Source organism: Trachypithecus francoisi, unplaced genomic scaffold (assembly GCF_009764315.1).
Source record: "Trachypithecus francoisi isolate TF-2019V2 unplaced genomic scaffold, Tfra_2.0 Lachesis_group12, whole genome shotgun sequence".
In the NCBI taxonomy this organism is placed as follows: domain Eukaryota; kingdom Metazoa; phylum Chordata; class Mammalia; order Primates; family Cercopithecidae; genus Trachypithecus; species Trachypithecus francoisi.
In genome coordinates, this window is record NW_022681457.1 from 67605795 (window position 1) to 67619441 (window position 13647).

Genomic DNA, 13647 nt, shown 5'->3' on the forward strand with positions numbered 1-13647 from the left:
GCAATGACAGCCACTCCCATGGCTCCCGCTAGCTGAGCAGTGAGATGCCAGCAGGCTGGAGGCACAGAACAAGGAGGCCAGGGGAAGAGCAAGGAGGCCCAGGGTGGAGCATGGAGGTCAAGGGCAGAGCATGGAGGTCAAGGGTGGAGCAAGGAGGTCAAGGGTGGAGCAAGGAGGCCAAGGGTGGAGCATGGAGGTCAAGGGCGGAGCATGGAGGTCAAGGGCGGAGCATGGAGGTCAAGGGTGGAGCAAGGAGGTCAAGGGCGGAGCATGGAGGTCAAGGGTGGAGCAAAGAGGTCAAGGGCGGAGCATGGAGGTCAAGGGCAGACCAAAGAGGTCAAGGGTGGGGCATGGAGGTCAAGGGTGAGCAAGGAGGCCAAGAATGGAGCATGGAGGTCAAGGGCAGAGCAAGGAGATTAAGGGCAGAGCATGGAGGTCAAAGGTGGAGCAAGGAGACTAAGGGTGGAACATTGAGGTCAGGGGCAGAGCATGGAGGTCAAGGACAGAGCAAGGAGGCCAAGGGTGGAGCGTGGAGGTCTAGGGTGGAGAATGGAGGCCAAGAGCAGAGCGTGGAGGTCAAGGGCAGAGCAAGGAGGCTGAGGGTGGAACAAGGAGGTCAAGGGCAGAGCATAGAGATCAAGGCAGAGCATGGAGATCAAGGGCAGAGCATGGAGGCCAAGGGCAGAGGATGGAGGCTGAGGGAGGAGCCAGGAGGCCGAGGGCGGAGCATGGAGGCCAAGGACTCGTTCATTCACCCATTCAGCCAGCACTTACTGCACACCACATATCACAGAGCTGGACGACCTGAGTTTATGTCCCACATCTTCCACTCACAGATATAACCTCTCTGTGCCTCAGTTTCTTTGACTGTAAAATGAAAAAGTAGTGCCCACATGCCTAGGTTGAAAGAATCAAACAAGTGAATATATGGAAAGCACATAGCGTACACCTCATGCGTAGTCGGCACTGAGAAGTACCAGCTGGAAGCCACGCGAGCCCAGGCAAGGCAGCGCCTCGCTCGGGTCTCAGTTTTCCTCCATGCGCGGAGATCGTGACACCCCCGCCCCCGCCAGGCTCAGGGTGAGACTGCGAGATGATCACCCTGGGCCCTGCACAGAGGAGGTGCCAGGAACGCAGAGCGGACTGGGCCCATGGTCGGGCTCTGACGATTCCCAGCTAAGGGCCCTCAGGCCTGTCTCCTGGTCTCTCTGTACCTGGCTATCCTCCTCTGTCCTCTTCCCTTAGGGGCTTCAGGGAGTCACGGAGCCCCAGGCCAGGGATTAAGCCTGGTGCTGGGGACTCTCGATAGCCACAGCACGTGCGAAAGCAGTGCTGGCGCCGTTGCTTCTCACCTCCAACCCCTGAGATGTCACAGGCCTCTCCTCTGCTCAGCGTATCATACCTGAACACCCCACCACGGCAACCCCACCGTGTCTAAACACTGTCCATACACTGGCGATTCTGATTACAGGTGCAGCTGGGACTCTATTTGTTGCCAGCTCCTGTGGCCAGCCCCCCTCCCACTGTCTCCTTGGGGTGTCCAGGGCCATCTCCACAAAGCACCTCCAGAAACAGATTTCTGATCCCCCACCCAAGCCTTCCTGATCAGAGCTGCAATCTTGGTCCTTCTCTTTTGTTTCACAGCCATATCCATCCCTCAGGAAATCCTGTTGGCAGCCCCTGAAAAGTAGGCCCAGAATCTGCCCCCGGGTCCTACCATGGCCCCACCCTGGTCCTGCGCAGCGTCATTGTGGGTCATGGTTACAGCTCCTACCTGCTCCCTGCCTCCCCCCACATGCGCCCAGAGGGAGCCTTCCAGGGCTCCGTTACACTCAGGGTGAGAACACCGTCGCCGTTGGGGCCCACAGGACCCGCATGGTGCGGCTGTGTTGCCTCTGTCCTCGCCTCCTGCTGCTTCCTCCCTTGCTCACCCTCACCCAGCCATAGGGGCCGCCTCCGTGTTCCTTAAACCTTCCAGGCGCACTCCTGCCTCAGGGATTTAGCACTGGCTGTTCCGTCTGCCTGGAATGTTCCTCCCCCAGGTGTCCCCCTGGCGCACTCCCTCCCCCCCGTCAGAGTTTTGTCCAGATGACATCTCTACCAGGCCTGGCCCAGCACCTTGTTTAAAGTCAGGCCTCCGTAGACAGCGCTCCCAGACCCCTTACCCCCTGCTGGAGGTTTTCCCGGACACGTAGCGTCTCTGCATAAGCAATGGAATGTCTTCATGTATTTGTGTCCCCGGCGTTGTCATGCTGAACCACTGCCATCTCCACCCTCCCCATCCAGCCACCATCTCAGCCTCGGAGCTCTCGCTGGCTGATGGGCGGGACCGCCCCCTGCGGCGCCTGGACCCTGGGATGATGCCCCTGCCTGACACGGCTGCTGGCCTCGAGTGGTCCAGCCTGGTGAACGCAGCCAAGGCATACGAAGGTAGGCGCCTTCCACCCAGTCCCGCCGGGCCCCCACACCCTCCTCTGTTCTAGAGGGATTTATGGAGGGCCTCGTGGCTTTGCAGGGATACCCACTCAGGTTCCAGAATCAGGGAGCGGGGTTCCAGTCCTGCCCCATCACTTGCTTACCATGCAGCCCTGGGCAAGTGTCTTCATCTCTTTGATGCGAGTTATCATGTTGACCGACAAGTGAAAGTCACCATGCTTGAGGCTGCCATGACAATTACACAAAACACTGCATGGAAAACACATGAGACCAAGCACAGTGTTCACACCTGTAATCCCAGCACTCTGAGAGTCCGAGGCAAGAAGATCACTTGAGGCCAGGAGTTTGAGACCAGCCTGGGCCACATAGTAAGACCCAGTCTCTACAAAAGAGAAAAACATAAGCGACACATGGCGGTGCACACCTGTAGTCCCAGCCACTCTGGAGGCTGAGGCAGGAGGATCACTTGAGCCCAGGAGAGGGAGGCTGCGTGGTGAGCTGTGATCACACCAATGCACTCCAGCCTGGGCGACAGTGCAAGACCCCGTGTCTGGGGGGAAAAAAAAAAAATCTGTGTCCCTGAGGACATTTGGGTTTTCAGCCCCAGATTTGGGAGCCAGAAGAGGGAATGAAGACTTTCAGTGCCCTGAGGGTCCTGCCAAGACCCTGATTCTGGGTTGGGGGTTCCCCATACCAGGCCTGCAGAGATCCTCACTCCCTGGCTTCCCTGGAGCAGTGGACAGGGTTGTTCTGCCACCCAGGGCCCTTTATGTGCTGGGAGTACATGGGGACAGGGGGCCGGGCAGCTGGGGGCATCTCCTCTCTCATGTGGGTCTCCAAGCATCCTGGGCCAGGACGGCTGGTGCCAGGATGGCCGGTTCCGGGATAGTGGGAAGTGAGGAAGGCCTCAGGTCTCTCCCTGGAGACCCAGATGCCATCAGCGGTTGTAGTGTTGTCTGCAGAAGGCAGAGCTGCCCGGACACCGACCCTACCAACCATAGGCCACAGGAAAGGGCTTGGGCAGCCAAAGCCCCCTACGCACTCCCAGCTGCTCCATGCACCTGGCATGTCTGGGAGCTGTGCACCCCATGTGAGAAAGCTGAGGGAGCCTGGCTGGTGGCACTGATTTATCTCCCAGGCTGTGCGTCACGGTCGCCTAGGGAGCTTTTTCCTTCCTTATAAAATTAATAGATGAACCACAGAAGGTTATGGGGGAGGGGTGGCAGTAGCAGAAACTCCCAGGAGGAAGCGGTGCCTCCCCGGGAGCCGGAAAGGGGCTGGCAGGGAGTGCAGAGTGCAGGTCAGAGTGGTTTCAGCTTGCCGGGAGGTGTGGGGTTTTTAATGAAGATATATATGTTTTCCCATGCAATTCACATGAGTGGAAAAGGCTAAAGGAGTTCTCGTTAACTTTGGTAGGTGTGTTCATAGCATAGCAGTTTTCTTCCAAAAAATATATATATATATATGTTTTATCCACTAGAGCTACTTAGTGAAGTTTCTACAGATGAAATACAAAGATGTCTGGAATTTGATTTAAATATTCCAGGTTGGGTGCAGTGGTTCACACCTGTAACCCCAACACTTTGGGAGGTCAAGGTGGGAGGATGGCTTAAGGCCGGGAATTCAACCAGCCTGGGCAACATAGCAAGACCCCGTCACTACAAAAAATTTTATTTTACTTATTTCTTTTTTAGAGTCTCACTCTTTCACCCAGACTGGAGTTCAGTGGCATGATCTTGGCTCACTGCAGCCCCCACCTCTCAGGTTCAAGTGATTCTCCTGCCTCAGCCTCCTGAGTAGCTGAGATTATAGGCGCTAATTTTAAAATTCGCCAGGCGTGGTATTACACACCTGTAGTCCAAGCTCCTTGGGAGGTTGAAGCAGGAGGATTGCTGGAGCCCAGGAGTTCTAGACTGGAGTGTGCTGTTCCGATCCGGTGTCTTCACTAAACTCAGTATCGATATGGTGACCTCCAGGGAGCCAGGGACCACCAGGTTTCCTAAGGACAGGTGTACTGGCCCAGGTCAGAAATGGAGCAGGTCAGAACTCCCACGCTGATCAGTAATGGACTCGGGCCTGTGAAGAGCCACTGCACTCCAGCATGGGCAACATCGCAAGACCCTGTCTCTTAAAACACAAGTGTCAAAGTGAATATACATTAAATCCAAGATAGAAAAATATAACTATAAAGGGTATTATTCAAAGAATCAGAGAACATTTGCAGATGACTGTATATTAGAGAATATCGTGGCCAGGCGTGGTGGCTCATGCCTGTAATCCAGCACTTTGGGAGGCCGAGGCGGGCAGATCACCTGAGGTCAGGAGTTCGAGACCAGCCTGACCAACATGGAGAAACCCCATCTCTACTAAAAATATAAAATTAGCTGGGTGTGGTGGCACATGCCTGTAATCCCAGCTACTTGGGAGACTGAGACAAGAGAACAGCTTGAACCCAAGAGGCAGAGGTTGCAGTGAGCCGAGATCGCGCCATTGCACTCCAGCCTAGGCGACAAGAGTGAAACTCCGTCTCAAAAAAAAAAAAAAAAGTAAATGGGCAAAATGTTAACAATAGGTGGTGCCAGGAAAGGAGTGTTGGGGTTTTTACTGTGCTATTCTTAAGGCACAGAAATGGAAGTTGGGGAGCTGCTTGCCTCTGAGGCTCACCCTCTGCCCTGCCCCTGGTGGTGCCGCCCTCGATACACGGCACACTGGGATGCCTTCGTGTTTTTAACACCCCCGAGGATTCCATTGTCTGGCCGTTCGTAGCTCACTGAACCAGCCAGTATTGGAGGGCACTGAGGCGGTGGCCAGCTGTTGCCATTACAGGAAGAAAATCTAACAGTCACGTTTGAAAACGCAGACGGCTCAGGTACCCCCAGTGCCAGTCACATGTCCAAGGAGGAACCCAGGAATCTTCACTTTCACTGGCAACCCCATGCGATTTCTTTTCTCTCTTCAATATGCATGATGTGATCTGTCTCACTTCCCTTTTTGCTTTTGAAATCTTCCCGGCTTCCTCCGAAGGAGAGCGAATCATACAACGAATCCCCGTAGACCTGGCGCCAGCCTGTCCACTTTGGACCCCTTTTTTCCTACCTTTTACTTGTGAACCAAATCAAGTCATTTATGTTGAGAGCATGCCAGGTTCAGAATCCAGTCGGGCGCTGCCTCGCACTCTCATCTAACTGCCTTCTCCAGCCCTTGTATTTTGTATGAACTAGTCGTTGGATCAAACGCCTCGATCGGAATCAGGATGGGATTTTGTGTTCTCGTTTTGTGTGTTCATTTGGTCGGTGTTTTGGCAAGAATCTATCCAAGTGCCGACGCAGTCTTTCCCAAGAGTGATAGGAAGTGTCGTGGAGGTTTGCAGGGAGAGGCGTCGTCCATCAATTGAGGGAGAAGCTAGGAGCCTTACTGACCCCTCTCCTCCTCCTCCCTCCCTGACAGTGCAAAGAGCCGTCTCACTCTTCTCTCTGAACGACCCGGCCCTGAGCCCGGACATCCCGCCTGCACACAGTCCTGTCCACAGCCACCTGAGCCTGGAGAGGGGACCCCCGACCCCCAGGACCACCCCTACCATGAGGTGAGGTTTCCCTGGGAACACCCGGGTTCATACCAGCGGCAGGTCTGTGCAGTGGAAGAGGCTCACCCAGAGAGAGGCAGCCACTGCGGGTCACCCCCACCACTCTTCGAGCAGAAGCTGATATAGCAGCTGCTCCCCTCTCCTGACACAGTTGGAAGGTCATTACACTGCACCTGTCTATGCACTGGGGATCCACACTGACTAAGACAGACTCTGCCCAGTTCCAACAGATCTCCTGGTCCAGCGGAGATGACACTTGAATCAATACACACGCAGTTGTTTCGCTTCCAACTTGGAAAACTGCTAAGCAGGCCGGGCACGGTGGCTCACACCTGTAATCCCAGCACTTTGGGAGGCCAAGGTGGGTGGGTCACTTGAGGTCAGGAATTCAAGACTAACGTGGCCAACATGGTGAAACCCCGTCTCTACTAAAAATACAAAAATTAGCCAGGCATGGTCGTGTGTGCCTGTAATCCCAGCTACACGAGAGGCTGAGGCAGGAGAATCACTTGAATCCGGGAGGCGGACGTTGCAGTAAGCCGAGATCACGCCACTGCACTCCAGCCTGGGCCACAGAGCAAGACTCCATCTCAAAAAAAGAAAAAAAGAAAGGAAAGCTGTTCGGCAGTGTCTCCCAATCCCCCAGCCCTGTGCCTCTCGCCAGCCCCATCGCTGCCCGGCTCCCGCCTATCTGCTCCTTCGTCTCCTCCTCTGCAGATTCCTAAACCTCACAGACTTCTGCCTCATGCTCACCCTTCCCAGCCTCCCTGCCAGGGGCCATGCTGGGCTATCTGAGGACCCAGTGGCAACTGAGGCCAGGCCTGGCCCTCAGGAGGCTTCACGGGGGAAGGAAGAGGACGGGGACAGATCTCTCACATTTGTCATCTCACGCGTGGCTTCTCACATTCAGCGCAGCATATTTGACTGCACTCACTTGGCAGAAAACAAAATTAAAAAGAGGCAGAGAGAATGTAAATGGCACATTCTGCCTGTACATGGATTTAAATAGTGCATTTCACACTCGTCTGCACACCTCACGGTGCAGGGTTCTATATACAACCATCCGTACACTGTACTTCATGGGCAGTGGGAGCAATTTTTGAGGGTAATTTTGACTTCTTGCTTTTCACACTCTGGCTTCAGAACTCAACCTCCACCACGAACGTAGGCCCCCTGTAATTACAAGAGATCGGCAGTTCCAGATGGTGCTGCCAGGCTCGGGGGCAGGAGCAGCACGGGCTGTGGGAAGCAGTGGGACCTGTGGCCCCTGGGCAGCACTCCTGGAGCCCATTTGCCCCCATCTCCCTCTGCAGCTGCAGATTCCCAGGACTCAGCAGCAAGGTTGTAGGAAAGGGTGGGTGAGGCAGGAGGGCCAGCCCCCGACCGCCACCACCTGTGCACCCACAGCGTCCAACAGAGCCTCCTTCAACCCCAGCTCCAAGCGGGAAGGGGCTGTGTGTTCTCTGCAGGGGCCAGGCAGGCCCAGGGCTGGGAGGATCTGCAGAGGGGCAGCTACTGGCCATGGGTCCCTGATTCAAATCCAAGCACCAGCATGTGGGTGAGCGATACTGCCTGCATATCCTCCGCTGTCCAGTGGGTAACTGTGCAGCACATCCGAAGGCCACAGTGGGAGAGGAGCTCTGTGAGATGAGCCAGGCAGCCTGAGGCTAACTGTGCAGCACATCCGAAGGCCACAGTGGGAGAGGAGCTCTGTGAGATGAGCCAGGCAGCCTGAGGCTTGGTGCGGGTTGGCTCTCAGTGATGGGCACATGGTCAGCATCACTGACAGGACCGTTGTGGGTCCTGCCCACGAGGGCGGGCCCTTTTCACCATCTGTCCATTCTCATGCTTCCTGTGCCTGGAATGGTGCCTGCACCCGCCAGGTGCTCAGCAGGCATCTGTGGAGTGGGCTCTTTGTGTCCTGGAGGGACGAAGAAGGGGTGCTCCCTGAAGTCACATGCACGGCCCAGCCTCAGGGAAAACACACACTTCAGGGCGGGCCCCCACCCTTCCCCTGGCCTGGTGCTCCCAACACCCCATCCACATCCACAAAGGTGCTCTTGGAGGGTGGAGGATGCCGGTGGAGGGCTGGCTTCCCGCTTCCCCTGGGAGCTTCTCCTCGGGCTTCGCCAGAATGTCAGCCTTAAGGGGGCCCGTACCCCCAGGCTCCTCAGCTGTGGGCCAGAAGCCCTCCTCAGGGGCTGTGGGGCCTCAGGCTGACCTTGTCCCTGTCTTTCCAGCGAGGAGCCGCCCCTGGATCTGACAGGCAAGGTGTACCAGCTGGAGGTGATGCTGAAACAGCTGCACACTGACCTACAGAAGGTAATGCCGGGGGCCACGCCCTCTCCATCCCACTTCCCAGACACCGGGCAGGGTGGTCAGCAGGGATCGGGCACCTGCCCCGGCCATGCAGCACCCACCCCACCCCCACACCTCCTGTGCTTGACTGCAGTCATGGATGAACAGTAAACAGTGATAACACCCAAGGCTGGCAAGCACTCAGAGAAACTCATCCATTCTTGGGGGAAGAATAATCAGCCCAGGCTTTTCAGGGGGCAATTGGACAACATTTATCAAAAATGTAATTGTGGCCAGGCGCGGTGGCTCATGCCTGTAATCCCAGCACTTTGGGAGGCCAAGGGGGGGTGGGTTGCCTGAGATCAGGAGTTCGAGACCAGCCTGGCCAACATGGTGAAACCCCATCTCTATTAAAAAGTATAATAATTAGCCGGGTGTGGTGGCGGGCGCCTGTAATCCCAGCTACTTAGGAGGCTGAGGCAGGAGAATCACTTGAACCTGGGAAGGTGGAGGTTGCAGTGAGCTGAGATCACGCCACTGGGCTCCAGCCTGGGCAACAGAGCGAGACTCCGTCTCACAAAAAAGAAAAAAAAAAAATGTTGACCCAGTAATTCCACTTGTGGGAATTTATCCATGACAGTGTGAGTACAAAGAGATTGTGAACAAGGACGTTCATTGCCACACTATTGGCAATAAAAAATTGGAGCCAGCGTGGCTGTCACTCAACAGGAGAACGGCAGTGTAAATTACAGGGCACCCATGCAGCAGAACAGTGTGCGGCCAATTAAAGTAATAACAAATCTATATATTTACACGCAAAAGAAGTCCAGTAACTTACGTAAAAACCAAAGCGAGCTGTAGCACTATTGCCTAGAACATCATCATACTTATTTATTTATTGTTTAACCACCACGGTTGAGAGGGCCATCTAGAAGGTGACAGTCAATTTGTTCTTTGGACTTGTCTCCATGGGGCGGGAGGATGAGGAGGAGACTGGCCAGGTGTGGTGGCTTACACCTCTAATCCCAGCACTTTGGGAGGCCGAGGCGGGTAGATCACCTGAGGTCAGGAGTTTGAGACCAGCCTGACCAACATGGTAAAACCCCATCTCTACTAAAAATACAAAATTAGCCGGGCTTGATGGCGCACTCCAGTAATCCCAGCTACTTGGGAGGCTGAGGCAGGAGAATTGCTAGAACCTGGGAGGCAGAGGTCGCAGTGAGCCGAGGTCAAGCCATTGCACTCCAGCCTGGGCAACAAGAGCAAAACCCAGTCTCAAAAAGAAAAATGAGGAGGAGACTTTTATCTATTGTTTCTATACTTCTGGGTAAAAGTCAGAAAGGTGGCAGAGCATGTAACGCGGAAGTCCCCGAGCTGTGGAATCAAAGGGGCCCAGGTTCTGATCCCCGCCCCACCGCATAATGCTGTGCGACCGAAGACAAGTCCCTGCCTCCGGGGGCTACGTCCTCCTGGAAGAATGGGGTCTGCTCAGGCCACTCTGCCTCCATGTCTCAGCTCCCCACTTGCTGTGTGAGGCTGGGGTCCTCTTCCAGGAAACTGGGGATAGCGACAGTCCCCAAGTCCTCAGGTAGTGTGAGGGTGGGATGCGGTGGCCTTGACAGTGCTGTTTGTCAGGCGGTGACTCCACCTCGGGCTGCATTCCAGGAGCTCTACATAGATGAGCTCCAGGCAACCCTCAGCCCCCTGGTGGGGTTGCGGGAACTGAGTGACTTGCCCAGGGTCCCTCGGTTGTGGAGAGGCAGAGTGGGATGTGCACCCCGGCCTGACCCGGCTCTAGTGGTCGGCTCCAAAGCACAGCCAGGCCAGGGTTTGCAGGCCCCAGGGAGCCATCGGCTGTTCCAGGAACAGCCAAGCCCACCTGCCTGACGCCAGCTTCCCACCCCACGCAGGAGAAGCAGGACAAGGTGGTGCTCCAGTCAGAGGTGGCCAGCCTGCGGCAGAACAACCAGCGGCTGCAGGAGGAGTCGCAGGCCGCCAGCGAGCAGCTGCGCAAGTTTGCAGAGATCTTCTGCAGGGAGAAGAAGGAGCTCTGAGGCGGGAGGCCACCACCCGGCCTTCGCTCCTTCCCTGCAGGCCATGGCCCTGCTCGCCTCTCTCCCTCCACTCGGCTCCCAGCTGCCCATGTGACCAAGATGACTCAGCCAGGGCCCTCCTCATGGACACAGAAACCCCGGTGGCCTCACTAGGGCTGTGAGTCAGGGTCAGCGCACGGCCCTCATGCCCCAGAGGGCGACGTGGTCTCAGGCCTCCCTCCGAGCTGCCCAGCTGTGGTCCCGGTGAGCTGGGCCGTGCTTACACCGCTTCCGGGCCTGTCCCGCTGTCCCCGTCTAGCCTCTTCCTGGGACCAGCCCTCTGAAGCTGATGGGGACAGAGAGAGGAGCCAGTCTCCAGACCCCTCGGCTCCAGGAGGTCACATAGCAGGTTTCTGCACCATGCACAACGGCGTTGCGGCTTGTGGGGCCAAGGCCCCTGCATGAAAAGTACAGCGTGAAAGCAACCCTTTCTTCCCCACCCCCAGAGAGGTGAGGCCCGCGTGGACACAGAGCAGGGCGCCTCGGTCTCTAGCGCGTGAGCTCCAAAAAGCACGAACATGATCCCCTCCAACCCCCTCCTCCCAAAAAGCTGCCAGGAGCATTTTCTTAGAGTTTAAATTATTTTCTTGGGGGCCTGAGGATAGAGAGAGGCAAGGCCAGCCTCCAGAGCCGATTTATTTGAGAGAGAAACTCTATTTGTTCCTCCGGGACGGTTTATATGATCTTTTTCTATTAGCTCCTCTTCCACCAGAGGCCACTGCACCTGGGCTGGGGGTCCACAGGCCCCTCCACCTTCCAGCTAACCAGGTCAGGCCGGGGCGGTGGAGCCACCACACAGCCGACTCTCTCCTCCTCCCGGCACCACCTGGCCCTGACCACCAGCCTCGGCTTCTTCTGGGCTCCAGGAGGGGCTCCCGAAGCCCTCAGTACAGGGCTGGAGGAGAACAGCCTTCACCTCCTCCTCTGGTTTTTTTTTCCTTTGCAAGTCTCCCAGCCCATCTCTCCGAGCAGCGACCACCAGACCCCTCACCGTGCTCCCTGGGGAACACTGCGCCCCGCGAACCCCACTGGACGCTGGTTCTCTAAAGGCAATAAGGGGCGGCCACGCCGGTGTGGTACCATGCTGTTCACCCAGGAAACCGTTTCTTTTTTTCCTTCTTTAAAAACAAACAGAAAAAGATATATATATATATATATTTATTTTTTCATGTAGAGTTGGCGCCAGAACAAGCCTATATGGCCACAGTCTGTGGATTCACCCCCCAACCTCAAGCTGAGGACCAAGGCGTGTCCCCCGTGGGCTGGGGGTCAGTGGGAGGACCAGAGGGAGGAAGTCAGGGCAGGCGGGCAGGCCGGTGCCCTTTCTGGGAGGCACCAGGCGGGGAGGAGTTGGCAGAGCAGGTCTGGCTGTGAGCCAGCACCAGGCAACCCGGCCCTTGTCCAGGGACCCCTGCCACCTTCTCTCTGGGGTCAGGAACCTCAGGGAAGGGGGCTCCGGGGACTGCATGGGACGCAGGCACTCAGGGAGGTGCCGGTGTGGATGGGTGGGGGTGAGAGAAGAGGGTTCTCATCGCGTCTCCTGTGATCAGCCTCTGGCCCCCTGGAGGAGGAACCCTCAGCGCTGCCCCTGCCCCCACCCTCACCCCCCACACCAAGAGTGAGGTGGGCGTGCCCCCGGCAGCGTCCTCAGCCCTGGCCAGCTACTGTGATGCCATCTTCTCCCCCATCCCCTTCTCTGGGGGGCCCTCCCGTCCCCCACCCCCACCCCTTAGACCCTAATCGGGCCCCTTTTGTTTTTCTTCAGTTGTCTCCTCCCATCTTCAGATCATTCGAATCATTTTGGGGACTTAATCATGTACATGGACAAGTGTAAATTATGATTTTTGGTTTTGTTTTGTGTTTTTTTTAAGGATTTCTGCAAAAACAGATCTATTTAATTTGAGGTTGGTGTTCTATCAGATGGCTGAAGATAGCAGGTTTTTTTTTTTTTTTTCATATGTTGATTTTTTTCATTTGGATTTTTTATTATTATTCTTTATTGTCTTTTTTTCCCCTCCATCCCTGTCTTGAGATTTTCTGGCATGTTTCTGGAGGTTTCAAAGGAAATAAATGTTTCATAGAAATAGCTTGTGTGTTCACTTCTGGGGCAGCTGCCTGGAGTTGCTGACAAGAGGGTGTGGTTCCACATCGGCCCCTCCTCCTGCTCCTGTCCTCAAGTCCCCCACACCATGACCACCACACACACGTCCTAAGAACCAGGGGCACCTGCCTTGCTAACTTCTTTTCCTTGGAATCCAAAGGACAGAAACCCAACACTCAGAATGTGAAATGTCCTTAAGTTCAAAAGAGTGAAATTCTGCCTCAGAGGTACTGGAGGCCTGAAGGCCAGACCTGGCTCAGCCGGCTGTGTTGGGTCTTAGAAATAGTGGCCAACTTTTAATCTGGACATTCAGCCAGGCGCTGTAGCTCATGCCTGTAATCCCAGCACTTTTTGAGAGGCTGAAGCAGGAGGATTGCTTGAGCCCAGGAATTCAAAACCAGCCTGGACAACATAGCAAGATCCTGCCTCTAAAAAAAATTTTTTTTTTTTTAATTTTTTGAGACAGAGACTCTTTCTGTCGCCCATGCTGGAGTGCAGTGGTGCAATCTCAGTTCACTGCAACCTCCGCATCCTAGGTTCAAGCGATTCTCTCGCCTTAGCCTCCTGAGTAGCTGGGATCACAGGCACCCGGCTAATTTTTGTATGTTTGTAGAGACGAGATCTCACCATGTTGGCCAGGCTGGTCTCGAGCTCCTGACCTCAAGTGATCTGCCCACCTCACCCTCCCAAAGTGCTGGATTACAGGTGTGAGCTACCGTGCCCGTGCCCGGCCTTTTTTTTTTTTTTTTTCTTGTTTTAATGGAGATTGCACGTAAAGAAGGCCAGGTTTACAGCTTGGTTGATCTTTCCTTTGCTGCGAGACTCACAAGGGGCCCCTGCCTCCTTTGGTCCCGGCCACATGGCTGCATTTGGGACACTGTCCCCCTTCGGTCTGTAGAGGTGGGAGGAGACCCCCGCCGCCAGTTGCCAAGTGAATGCTTTGGGGATAGGAAGCAGCCCCTCATCGCCCCAGATCTGCATCTGGCCTGATGAACATTTGCATTTTGGGAATCCGGATCAAACTGACTTCGGAATCAGGAAATTCCTCCTGAAAATCCCGAAGTCCAGCGCCTCGAGGGAAGCCTAGCCTCCCGATGGGGCTGGCCAGGTGGGGTCTTTCTGCCCCCCTTACCCAT

The 13647-nt window shown here is 55.6% G+C and overlaps 1 protein-coding gene across 6 annotated transcripts in view; it reads left to right on the forward strand.

Moving 5' to 3' along the window:
- The window catches only part of SIPA1L3 (signal induced proliferation associated 1 like 3), a 313577-nt gene extending 301083 nt beyond the window's left edge, over positions 1 to 12494 (forward strand). For all 6 annotated transcript variants that reach the window (XM_033226049.1, XM_033226046.1, XM_033226044.1 and 3 more), the window contains 4 exons: positions 2287 to 2430; positions 5884 to 6019; positions 8260 to 8341; positions 10228 to 12494. In XM_033226049.1, coding sequence (XP_033081940.1) covers positions 2287 to 2430; positions 5884 to 6019; positions 8260 to 8341; positions 10228 to 10371 — 506 coding nt within the window. In that variant the 3' untranslated portion in view covers positions 10372 to 12494. The remainder of the gene's footprint in view (positions 1 to 2286; positions 2431 to 5883; positions 6020 to 8259; positions 8342 to 10227) is intronic.
- The last annotated feature ends 1153 nt before the right edge of the window (positions 12495 to 13647 follow it).